The sequence below is a fragment of the Nerophis ophidion genome, linkage group LG03 (assembly GCF_033978795.1).
Source record: "Nerophis ophidion isolate RoL-2023_Sa linkage group LG03, RoL_Noph_v1.0, whole genome shotgun sequence".
In the NCBI taxonomy this organism is placed as follows: Eukaryota; Metazoa; Chordata; class Actinopteri; order Syngnathiformes; family Syngnathidae; genus Nerophis; species Nerophis ophidion.
In genome coordinates, this window is record NC_084613.1 from 25917907 (window position 1) to 25931720 (window position 13814).

The 13814-nt window shown below is 39.0% G+C and overlaps 1 protein-coding gene across 1 annotated transcript in view; it reads left to right on the forward strand.

Annotated features, from left to right (window-relative positions):
- The first annotated feature begins 897 nt into the window (after window positions 1-897).
- The window catches only part of cfap161 (cilia and flagella associated protein 161), a 33963-nt gene continuing 21046 nt past the window's right edge, over window positions 898-13814 (forward strand). The window contains exons 1-4 of the mRNA XM_061893707.1: window positions 898-1100; window positions 3520-3609; window positions 3686-3900; window positions 10142-10223. Coding sequence (XP_061749691.1) covers window positions 1020-1100; window positions 3520-3609; window positions 3686-3900; window positions 10142-10223 — 468 coding nt within the window. The 5' untranslated portion in view covers window positions 898-1019. The remainder of the gene's footprint in view (window positions 1101-3519; window positions 3610-3685; window positions 3901-10141; window positions 10224-13814) is intronic.

Below are 13814 nucleotides of genomic sequence, written 5' to 3' on the forward strand. Positions count from 1 at the left end.
AGCGGTAGAAAAATAATGGATGGATTACAATTACAATACAATGTGTTAGTACAATGGTTCTCAAATGGGGGTATTTGAAGGTATGCCAGGGGGTACGTGAGATTTGCTAAAAATATTCTAAAAATAGCAACAATTCAAAAATCCTTTACAAATATATTTATTGAATAATACTTCAATAAAATATGAATGTAAGTTCATAAACTGTGAAAAGAAATGTAACAATGCAATATTCAGTGTTGACAGCTAGATTTTCTTGTGGACATGTTCCATAAATATTGATGTTAAAAATGTATTTTTTTTGTGAAGAAATGTTTAGAATTAAGTTGATGAATCCAGATGGATCTCTATTACAATCCCCAAAGAGGGCACTTTAAGTTGATGATTACTTCTATGTGTAGAAAACTTTATTTTTAATTGAATCACTTGTTTATTTTTCAACAAGTTTTTAGTGATTTGTATATATTTTTTTCCAAATAGTTCAAGAAAGACCACTACAAATGAGCAATATTTATATTATACGATTTAATAAATTAGAAACTGATGACATAGTGCTGTATTTTACTTCTTTATCTCTTTTTTTCCATCAAAAATGCTTTGCTCTGATTAGGGGGAACTTGAATTAAAAAAAATGTTCACAGGGGTTACATCACTGAAAAAAAGGTTGAGAAGCACTGTGTTAGTATAATACAAATATAATATCACTGCGGCATTTCGGTTAAGAATTGCTTCGGACGACATTGGCACATTTATACGAGCAGGTCTATTTTTTGTTGACGTTGTCACGTGACGTTGTCAAGGTTGCACGTGGAAAAGAGCGGCCAAAGATGACGTCGACTTTATGTAAGTGCATAAAGCGGGCCGCTCGTCAACGTTTAGCTCCAGCGGGACCACGCCTCCTTACTGGGACATGGTATGCATGTCGCCAGCGCGCCCTCTCGCGGCGACGACTGGCAGCTGTTTAGTGGTTACCATAGGAACCGCCGCACAAGGCAAGTGCGATTTTGGCGATTAAAAACAAGATGACCTCCAAGAGCCAGTTTAAAACCTATCGCACGAACGTGAAAATCGGCAACTGGAAAGAGGAGCAGCACCTAGAAGAGGTTTGTGAGGCGGAAAATGAAGCTTTTGTCAAGAAGTGCGGTGGGGTGCTATGCTAGCCGAGCTCCAGGGGCGCCGGATTCGACAAAAACCGAGGTCGAAATGAAATACAACTCCTTTATATCCAACTAGACACATTTATTTCGTTAGGAAATACAAAATGTATTTTTATATTTAATTTATTGGGAACATTCACAAGTACACCCTTTGCCCAAGTGACCAACCGTCCAAAAGGCGTGGGAAGAAGCAGAGCTTGTTTCTTTCCCCCCTGTGACGTAGGCAGGAAATGAAATGAAAATACATTTAAAAAAGAAAAGAAAGTGAGCAATAAGAAGTGACACATAATTAAGAAGGAGTACATTAGAGTAAGAAAAACGTATTCATATTCCAACCCAGACCCACAATGAGTATACTTTGTAAACACCTTCTGACCATGAATTGATTAACGTGTGAATGTTGTCTGTCTATCTGTGTTGGCCCTGCAATGAGGTGGCGACTTGTCCAGGGTGTACACCGCCTTCCGCCCGATTGTAGCTGAGATAGGCACCAGCGCCCCCCGCGACCCCAAAAGGGAATAAGCGGGTAGAAAATGGATGGATGGATGGACCGACTTAAACAAATTGAGAAACTTATTCGAATGTTACCATTTAGTGGTCAATTGTACGGAATATGTACTGTACTGTACAATCTACAAATAAAAGTCTCAATCAATCAATCAAAAAATTGTGTTGTTGCTTAAACTGGCACAGGTGTCAAACTCAAGGCAGTTCTGGGCCCCCCACATCGATTTATCTGGCCTGCAAACACCTGTAAATGTCTCAATAAAGAAATATTTTCTCACTAAATGTAATTGATTTTTTCCATTTTGACAGACAAAAATATGTGTACTCCTTTTAAACTTTGGTAATATCCATTATTGCAACAAAAATTGCAGTATAATATCATACTGTCCAAACATTTTTGTCTAAAAAAAATAATTACTCTGCTTGACTTATGATTTTACAGCAAACTACCCAGCAAATTAATGAAAATGTCAATACATTTTACGGTGTTCTTTACGGCATTCTTTACACCTTTTTGATTTGTCTATTACCTAATTATTCAAATCATTGAAGTTACTCATACTTTTAATCTCATCAATTAAGCAAGATTGTATTTACTTCTATTTATTTAATATATATCTAATGTATATATAATATACTATATATCCATCCATTCATCCATTTTCTACTGCTTCTCCCCTTTGGGGTCGCTGGGGGTGCTGGAGCCTATCTCAGCTACAATCGGGCAGAAGGCTGCGTACACCCTGGACAAGTCGCAATCTCATCGCAGGGCCAACACAGATAGACAGACAACATATTTGTGTGTATATACAAACCCCGTTTACATATGGGTTTGGAAATTGTGTTAGATGTAACTAAAAACTGGGGGTGCTGGAGCCTATCTCAGCTACAATCGGGCAGAAGGCTGCGTACACCCTGGACAAGTCGCAATCTCATCACAGGGCCAACACAGATAGACAGACAACATATTTGTGTGTATATACAAACCCCGTTTACATATGGGTTTGGAAATTGTGTTAGATGTAACTAAAAACGGAATACAATGATTTGCAAATCCTTTTCAACCCATATTCAGTTGAATGCACTACAAAGACAAGATATTTCATGTTCAAACTCATAAACTTTATTTTTTATTTTTTGCAAATAATCCTTAATTTATAATTTCATTGCTGCAACACGTGCCAAAGTAGTTGGGAAAGGGCATGTTCACCATTGTGTTACACCACCTTTTCTTTTAACAACACTCAATAAACGTTTGGGAACTGAAGAAACTTAATTGTTGAAGCTTTGAAAGTGGAATTCTTTCTCAATCTTGCTTTATGTAGAGCTTTAGTCATTCAACAGTCCGGGGTCTCAGCTGTCGTATTTTACGCTTAATAATGTGCCACACATTTTCGATGGGAGACATGTCTGGACTGCAGGCGGGCCAGGAAAGTACCCGCACTCTTTTACTACGAAACCACGCTGTTGTAACACGTGGCTTGGCATTGTCTTGCTGAAATAAGCAGGGGCGTCCATGATAACGTTGCTTAATAAGCGGTGTTTTAGGATTAAAACTGCATGGGCTGCATGCTTTATATATATATATATATATATATATATATATATATATATATACTTATGAAAGGGGGACTAACATAGTTGTACATATATTTAAAAAATATGGTAAAAATAAGTTGTATATTAATTTCAAGTCTGTCTAGGTCTAATGTAGCATACAACGTATGTGAAAATAAAATGAACTTGTAAGTCCAATGTGCCATTTACTGTGGCATTTCTTAATTTTTTTTTATGTATATTTACTCGATGTATCATTGCTTACAACATGAGTGCCACTTAAATATTGATGTGCCCACAGGATGTGAGGAAAGAATACTTGAGCAAAAGGGAAAGGGGCGAGCTCGCTGCCCAGAAAGTTGACTTCCTCAAGCACCACATCCTGAGTCCTGTAGGAAAATGAACATTAATAACACGTCAGTGTGACGATGATGATGATAATGACGACTGTGTTTGTCCATATGCAGGTGGACCTGAGCGTCACCACGGATGGGGAGTTACACTTTGGGGATGTTGTGATGCTGGTCAACATAGGAGAACAAGGCGTGTGTTACGCTTTAGGCGTCAACGCGTACGTTGACAACATGGTGAAGAGTCCTTCTCCTGGCATCGTTGCCCCATGTGGGATCAGTGCTGGGAGAAGCATTCAGCCCAGTGTGCGTACTGCCTTCATCATTACCAGGTACACACACACACACACACACACACACACACACACACAATATTGTATTTGTTACCTTCTTAAGACCTCCGAAAAATGCATACCTCTTTAGGACCATCCTTTCTAGATATATAAAGATTTGTATTTACAACATTAAAATATATATATATATATATATATATAATATATATATATATATATATATATATATATATAGAATTTTAATATGTATATATATATATATATATATATATATATATATATATATATATATATATATAGGGATGATATCAATCAATCAATCAATGTTTACTTATATAGCCCTAAATCACTAGTGTCTCAAAGGGCTGCACAAACCACCACGACATCCTCGGTAGGCCCACATAAGGGCAAGGAAAACTCACACCCAGTGGGACATTGGTGACAATAATGACCCAGTGGGACGTCGGTGACAATGATGACTATGAGAACCTTAGAGAGGAGGAAAGCAATGGATGTCGAGCAGGTCTAACATGATACTGTGAAAGTTCAATCCACAATGGATACAACACAGTCGCGAGAGTCCAGTCCAAAGAGGATCCAAGACACAGCAGCGAGAGTCCTGTTCACAGCGGAGCCAGCAGGAAACCATCCCAAGGGTAGCGGACCAGCAGCGCAGAGATGTCCCCAGCCGATACACAGAGGGACATAGAAGAAAAAGAAAAGAAACGGCAGATCAACTGGTCTAAAAAGGGAGTCTATTTAAAGGCTAGAGTATACAAATGAGTTTTAAGGTGAGACTTAAATGCTTCTACTGAGGTGGCATCGCGAACTGTTACCGGGAGGGCATCCCAGAGTACTGGAGCCCGAACGGAAAATGCTAATGATAGATCTGGATATATAATAAACAGTTTCTCTTTTAAGCATAGGTTGCATTTTTTATTACCACTGTTGTAAGGTGTGCTGGATGCAAGAATTTGCCATGTTGAATATTCAACATTATTGTCTTTGAGGTTCCAAATGTGCTTGCTGAGTTCTGTAGAATTCCGCAGAGTCTGGTTTCTAAAGGAGGCCTTGTGATTATTCCATCTGGTTTTAAACGCTCCTTCGGTTGATCCTAAGTACGTGTCAGATGTGTTAATGTCCTTGCGTGTTACCTTTGCTTGGTAAACGACTGATGTTTGTAAGCACCCTCCGTTGAGAGGGCAATCAGGTTTCTTGCGACAGTTACATTCCTTATTGGTTTCGGAGTCGTTTAGTCTGGGGGTAGGCAGTCCTTTTGCAATTGCTTTGTTGTGGTTTGAAATGATTTGTTGTATGTTATTGATACAGCTGTAGCTCAATTTAGTGTTGTTCTTGTTGAATATTTTTCTTAGGGTTTTGACTTTGGGGAAGTGTTTGAGTTTGAGTTTATTTCGAACATGCAAGCATACAACATGATACATCACAATTTCCAGTTTCTCTTTTCAACATGTTCGAAAAGGAGTAGGAAGAAGCAGAGCTTATTTAATCCTACCCCTTTTCTTTACATAACAGTTGCTAAAACTTTTGTTCACTTCCTGTTCTCAATGTATTCACAATGTATACTCCATAAGTAATAGGTAATCACAATACAAATAAATAAATAATTGGTGAAGTAAGTTTTATTCCATACGATGAGATAAGTCAGATTATTTTGAGAATGAATGGGTGAGTAAAATCAGAATGTTTATCATGGTTCTTCATTTTTTTTCTTTGTAAACACTTCCAGTTTGAAGAGTTTCTTGAAGTGGATCATATTAGTACATTGTTTGATTGCTTTGCTTAATCCATTCCATAATTTAATTCCACGTACTGATATACTGATGGTCTTAAGTGTTGTACGTGCATACAAATGTTTTAAATTACATTTTTCTCTAAGATTATATTTCTCTTTTGTTGAGAAGAATTGTTGTATATTCTTGGGAAGCAGGTTATAGTTTGCTTTGTGTTTGTCGATCAGAGTGAGGAACTTGTGGCCGATATTGGTTGAGACGTTTTTGCTGAATGGTGGATTGTACCAGATGATATTGTTTTGTTTTCTGCTCTTTTTCGGTTGGTTTCCTGGCGTGGGTTCATAGGTGAGGGTGAAGTTGTATCCGCTTTCATCAAGTGCTTTCTGGTACGGGGGGGGGTTGCTTGGTCGAATTCAGCTTTGCTAGAGTACAGCATCGATAGCCTTTTATTAATTCCGGTAGGTATTCTTTTCGTGGTGGTGGGTGGGTGGTTGCTGTCATGGTGCACCATTGTATGTGAATGCCCATCCATCCATCCATCCATCATCTTCCGCTTATCCGAGGTCGGGTCGCGGGGGCAGCAGCCTAAGCAGGGAAGCCCAGACTTCCCTATCTCCAGTCACTTCGTCTAGCTCTTCCCGGGGGATGCCGAGGCGTTCCCAGGCCAGCCGGGAGACATAGTCTTCCCAACATGTCCTGGGTCTTCCCCGTGGCCTCCTACCAGCTGGACGTGCCCTAAACACATCCCTAGGGAGGCGTTCGGGTGGCATCCTGACCAGATGCCCGAACCACCTCATTTGGCTCCTCTCGATGTGGAGGAGCAGCGGCTTTACGTTGAGCTCCTCCCGGATGGCAGAGCTTCTCACCCTATCTCTAAGGCAGAGCCCCGCCACCCGGCGGAGGAAACTCATTTCGGCCGCTTGTACCCGTGATCTTATCCTTTCGGTCATGACCCAAAGCTCATGACCGTAGGTGAGAATGGGAACGTAGATCGACCGGTAAATTGAGAGCTTTGCCTTCCGGCTCAGCTCCTTCTTCACTACAACGGATCGATACAACGTCCGCATTACTGAAGACGCCGCACCGATATGTGAATGCATCCATTAAAATCCCCTGATGATTGAGGGAACCCCTCATGAAACAGTTCTGTAGAGATGAAGTAGTCTTGTGATTTTTCCCATACCTACATATTACGCTCTACCACGGTATCGAGCACTATTCTCTGGATAATCCAATCAAAACATATATATATATATATATATATATATACATATGTATATATATATATATATATATATATATATATATATATATATATATATATATATATATATATATATATATATATATATATATATATATATATATATATATACACACACTGTAAATAGGGCTGGGCAATGTGGACGAAAAAGTATATTGCGATATATTTTTTGATAACCCGCCCTATGTTGCCTCTGATTGGCCTGTCACTAACCAATCGTGACTCATCATAGTAAACAACCAACCAATCATGGATGTTCTTATACGTGCAAGCACGTCTTGGAATGAGGGAGGGGAGGGGTTAAGTAGCCCATGGAGGGGGAGCAGGGTAGAACAAGGAACACAACGCATAAGCGTTTGGTAATTTTAACGTGAAAAACATCGATATTACGATATTTTCTTAATTCAAATCTTGTTTGAAAATATATCGATATATCTTACAAACTCGAAATATCGCCCAGCCCTATATGTAAATATAAAAAAGGTAAGCTTATCGTAAATATTTTTGGTTTGTTTGCTTTGTTTGTAATTGTTTTTTGATCATCATAATATACTTCAAGTTCTTACAATATGTCTCTATCCATCCATCCATCCATCCATCTTCTTCCGCTTATCCGAGGTCGGGTCACAGGGGCAGCAACCTAAGCAGGGAAGCCCAGACTTCCCTCTCCCCAGCCACTTCGTCCAGCTCTTCCCGTGGGATCCCGAGGCGTTCCCAGGCCAGCCGGGAGAGATAGTCTTCCCAACGTGTCCTGGGTCTTTCCCGTGGCCGTTTGGACGTACCCCAAATACCTCCCTAGGGAGGCGTTCGGGTGGCATCCTGACCAGATGCCCGAACCACCTCATCTGGCTCCTCTCGATGTGGAGGAGCGACGGCTTTAATTTGAGTTCCTCCCGGATGACAGAGCTTCTCACCCTATCTCTAAGGGAGAGCCCCGCCACACGGCGGAGGAAACTCATTTCGGCCGCTTGTACCCGTGATCTTATCCTTTCGGTCATGACCCAAAGCTCATGACCATAGGTGAGGATGGGAACGTAGATCGACCGGTAAATTGAGAGCTTTGCCTTCCGGCTCAGCTCCTCATTACTGAAGACGCTGCACCGATCCGTCTCTATGTCTCTACAGTTGTGATCAAAATTATTCAACCCCCCTTCGTTACACATGCTCATGGTAGTGCAGGAAAAAAAAAGAAAAAAGGTGCATATATAATTACATAGATATATATAAATACAGTTGTGATCAAAATTATTCAACCCCCACACAATTTTGGTGTTTTAGCAAGTTGGACATTTATTCCGTATTTTGTTTATAGTCATATCAAATAAAGATGCATTAAATACACAAATGCAACTTGAATTACAACATTATATTTTGTAACATACCAAACAGTGTAATTTCTCTGAATATCTCATTGACAAAATTATTCAAACCCTTGAAGATCATAACTCTTAAGAACAGAATCTGAATAAGGTCTTTTCAATCAGCTGTTGAAAACACCTGTAGATGTGATTAGAACCATAACGAGCGACAATTAAACTGATTGAAAAAGACTGTGACGCTCAGCTTCTTGTAGATGGTCAATGGTGTATTTGCAACATGGTGAAGTCCAGGGAGTGGTCAAAGAAGTCAAGAGAGGAGGTAATTTCTCTTCATAAGAAAGGAAATGGATATAAGAAAATAGCAAATACATTACACATTCCAAGAGACACAGTTGGGAGCATAATCCGCAAGTTTAAAGCTAAAGGCACAGTGGAAACACTACCTGGGCATGGTAGAAAGAGGATGCTGTGTGCAACTGCTGTCCGGTATTTGAAGCGTACAGTGGTGAAAAACCCCCGGGTAACAGCTGAGGAACTACAACAGGACATTGCAGAGGGGGGAACGCAGGTTTCGTCCCAGACAATGAGGCGCGCACTACGAAATGAAGGCCTCCATGCCAGAACTACCAGGCGCACCCCACTTCTGACTACCAGGCACAAGAATAATAGACTCTAGTATGCCAAAAATCATCTGGACAAACCCCAAAGGTTTTGGGAAACTGTTCTATGGAGTGATGAGACAAAACTGGAACTCTGGGCCTATGAATCAACGTTATGTCTGGAGGAGAAAAAAATGAAGCTTACAAAGAGAAGAACACCTTGCCTACTGTTAAGCATGGTGGGAAGTCAATCATGCTTTGGTTCAGTTTCTCTGCCTCAGGTACCAGGAATCTCCAGCGGGTTCAAGGCATTATGAATTTTATTTCCTACCAGGATATATTAGCTGCAAATCTCATGAAGTCAGTGACGAAGCTGAGGCTTGGGAGACGTTGGACCTTCCAACAGGACAACGATCCCAAGCATACCTCCAAATCAACATCAGAGTGGTTGCAGAAGAAGGGCTGGAAGACTCTGGAGTGGCGCCTTCACAGTCACCAGACCTAAATCCTATAGAAAACCTGTGGTGGGACTTGAAGAAGGCAGTTGCAGCACGCAAGACCAAGAATATGAATGAACTGGAGGCCTTTGCCCAAGAGGAATGGGCTAAAATACCTGTAGATGGTTGCAAGAAACTTGTGTCCGGTTATGTATCATGTTTGAAGGATATAATTACTGCCAAAGGGTGTTCTACTAAGTACTAAAGATGCATGTGACTAAGGGGTTGAATAATTTTGTCAATGAGATATTAAGAAAAATGTTTTTTTTTGGTATTTTGTAAAATACAGTGTTACAATTTAAGTTGCATTTGTCTATTTGACACATCTTTATTTGATATGACTATAAACAAAATACGAAATAAATGTCCAACTTGCTAAAACACCAAAATTGTGTGGGGGTTGAATAATTTTGATCACAACTGTATATACATATTTATTTATTATTTTAATACATTTTGGCCAAAGGGGGCATATGTCATTTTTGTACACAGACTTGTTATTTCATATCCTGACAAGAGGGTTAGCACTTTTAAAACTTACACACAGTCAATTTGAAAAATCCCTCCTTTTTGGGTCCACCCTATTTTTTATAGATTACACCACCAGGAGTGCAAATGAGACATTCTCTATTAGATGCAATGGTTTTCCTTATTGGGACCATGATTTTGATCCTAACTTGTTCACCGGTCCTCATATAGAACATACTTTTCCTTGTTGATGTCTCAAGAAGGGTAGAGATACAAACACACACACACAAACAAACAAACACACACACACACACACACACACACACACACACACACGTGGATGAGAAGGAAACTGTTAATTGTGCTGCTTGTGTTGTTACAGTGTGGATGGCACACCTGTAGGAGCCACTTTGCACTACGAGCAAAGCTTTGCCCTGAAAACAACAAGTGGCTTTGGCCGCGGCGTAAGTAACAAAAACGTTCCATTATACCGAACATTGGCATGTTTGCTTGTGCATTACTGATTTTTTTGACATTTCTTGCATTATTTTGTGCCGTTCATTTCTATCTTGCCAGGTGGCAGTTAGCATCAATACTGTAACTGTCAAGAGGCGTGATTGCATGAATTATATGCTCCACCAACATCGCGGTTAATTGGTAAATGGTGGTTAAATACATTTCCGAGAAATATTTATTATTAAAGGGGAACTGCACTTTTTAAATTATGAGGGACAGGAAGACTTTTTTTTTGTTGCTTTCTAGCATAAAACTTTGCTCAGTCTAGATGACTAGCAATGCAGCTAATGGGAGCAATCAATTCTACCTCTAAACCTCTTTAAAAATGCATTCAAAAACCGTCAACAATACTTTATTTACGTTCTGTAAACTGTATATTAGTCAAGCTGTAGCGACATTGTTATTGTAGGAGCAAACACTGAGGAACTCTTTGTCTATCTTACAAACACATCGGCATGCTTCGGTATGAGCCGTAAAAGCTAACTACGGTGAGAGAAAAGCTTCTACGTCAGCAACAAACACATTTGAGTTTGTAATGCACAACTACACTGCGATATGATACCAATTTGTACTGACTGAAAAAAATGAACAAACAATACAGTATGTGTAAAGTATTAGCCCACATGTCATGTTTTGTTTGTACACAGCTTAGCTAGTCAGACAGTGTATGTTATGTATTTGTAATAACACACATGATGTGTTGTGTGTTTCATGATCGATATTAAAGTGACTCACTCGATTGATTTATATGTTGGGTAAGCAATTCATTTATGTCGAAATAGCTTGTTTTCAAGTTCCATACTAATAGCGTCTTCCGTCAGCTCCAACGTCTCACACTTCCTTTGTGCTCGTTTCTATATGCAGCAGTATATTCAGCTTCAAAAATAGTTGTTTTTGTTGTCTTTTGCCAAGTCTGCCATGATTAGAACACACACTCATGTTTGATTCAGGAACACATTTTTTTTGCCAGAAGTCAGACGTGCGTTGCTATGGAAACAGTAATCAATGCACGGAATAAATCCGTCCAGGAAATGATTAAAATGATCAAAATACGGTACATATTGAACATATTATATATTGTTATGTAAATCGCCTGTCTGTTACTACATTATATATAGACTCCATTAGTCCATCTTTCAAGCGTTTTTTTTATAATTTCTATTATTAAAAAAAAAGAGACGCATGTTGTTGTCACTCATAATGATTGTGAACGAGAGGCAAAATTCCCCAAAAAGTGCAGTTCCCCTTTAAATGTAAATCAAATACAAACCCCGTTTCCATATGAGTTGAGAAATTGTGTTAGATGTAAATATAAACGGAATACATCCATCCATCCATTTTTTACCGCTTATTCCCTTTAGGGTGGCGGGGGGGCGCTGGTGCCTATCTCAGCTACAATACAATGATTTGCAAATCATTTTCAGCCCATATTTAGTCGACAACATATTTGATGTTCAAACTGATAAATGTTTTTTTTTTTTAATAAATAATCGTTAACTTTAGAATTTGATGCCAGCAACACGTGACAAAGAAGTTGGGAAAGGTGGCAATAAAAACTGATAAAGATGAGGGATGCTCATCAAACACAGGTGTGCAGGCTAATTGGGAACAGGTGGGTGCCATGGTTGGGTATAAAAACAGCTTCACAAAAAATGCTCATTCTTTCACAAGAAAGGATGGGGAGAGGTACACTTCTTTGTCCACAACTGCGTGAGCAAATAGTCAAACAATTTAAGAACAATGTTTCTCAAAGTGCAATTGTAAGAAATTTACGGATTTCAACATCTACGGTCCATAATATCATCAAAAGGTTCAGAGAATCTGGAGAAATCACTTCACGTAAGCGGCATGGCCGGAAACCAACATTGAATGACCATGACCTTCGATCCCTCAGACGACGGCCCTGCATCAAAAACCGACATCATTCTCTAAAGTATATCACCAGTAAATCAGGAACACTTCAGAAAGCCACTGTCACTAAATACAGTTCGTCGCTACATCTTTAAGTGCAAGTTAAAGCTCTACTATGCAAAGCGAAAGCCATTTATCAACAACATCCAGAAATGCCGCCGGCTTCTCTGGGCCCGAGATCATCTAAGATGGACTGATGCAAAGTGGAAAAGTGTTCTGTGGTCTGACGACTCCACATTTCAAATTGTTTTTGGAAATATTCGACATCGAGTCATCCGGACCAAAGGGTAAGCGAACCATCCAGACTGTTATCGACGCAAAGTTCAAAAGCCAGCATCTGTGATGGTACGGGGGTGCATTAGTGCCCAAGGCAATATAAAGCGTAAAATACGACAGCGGAGACCCCGGACTGTTGAACGATTGAAGCTCTACATAAAACAAAAATGGGAAAGAAATCCACTTTCAAAGCTTCAACAATTAGTTTCCTCAGTTCCCAAACGTTTATTGAGTATTGTTAAAAGAAAAGGTGATGTAACACGGTGGTGAACATGCCCTTTACCAAATACTTTGGCATGTGTTGCAGCCATGAAATTCTAAGTTAATTATTATTTGCAAAAATTAAAATAAAGTTTATGAGTTTGAACATCAAATATCTTGTCTTTGTAATGCATTCAATTGAATATGGGTTAAAAAAGGATTTACAAATCATTGTATTCCGTTTGTATTTACATCTAACACAATTTCCCAACTCGTGAAAATGGGGTTTGTAATATACTAGCTAGAGCATTAAAAATCCTGCTTATGACTTTGTAAATATATTTTCTAACATTATAGGAGCCCTCTGAACATAAAGTAACACCCACATACAAGATTATATATTTATTTTTTTACTTTTAATTGTTAAATATTGTGTCAATATTTCCCTTTACTCATTAAACTGATGTATTTATTTTATGTATTGTAATTTTGATCAATTTTATTTGTATTTATTTATTTTCCGTTATTTTGTTTGTAAGTGTTTTGGATATCTTGGTTTTAGGGGGGGGAAAGGACATTTGATTAGTGATGGTATTCCTGACAAGCGTATTTGCCTACAAAAGTCAATATTAACAAATGTTTAAGAAAAAAAAAAAAAAAAAAACACCCACTTTGCGTGTGTTTAATCCAATTAAGTAGATCAGTGGTTCTCAATTTTTTTCACCAAGTACCACCTCAGAAAACACTTGGCTCTCCGAGTACCACTATAATGACCAACATTAAATATTCATTTAAAAACAAGGCAGAGGTTTTATTTAACAAGTATATTTCATATTTCTGGCCACTGTATATTACTACACACAATGCCCAAACACCATCAACAATGATACTCCATATAGAGTACATATTTACAGGCTTCTTTGGTGCATACCACAGTTTGAGAGTCACTGTAGTAGATTTAATGATAGAAAATAAGACTCTAGGAGCCATCGTGTGCTTATATTAAGGCAGGAGTAAATGCTGCCTGAGGCTGACCGGCACATTGATTGGTTTTGCCTCATCCGGTGGGTGGCCTATACCAGGGGTTCCTAATATTGTGCCCTCAGGGCCCAACATTTACTAAACTACTCAAATATTAACACTGAATTAGC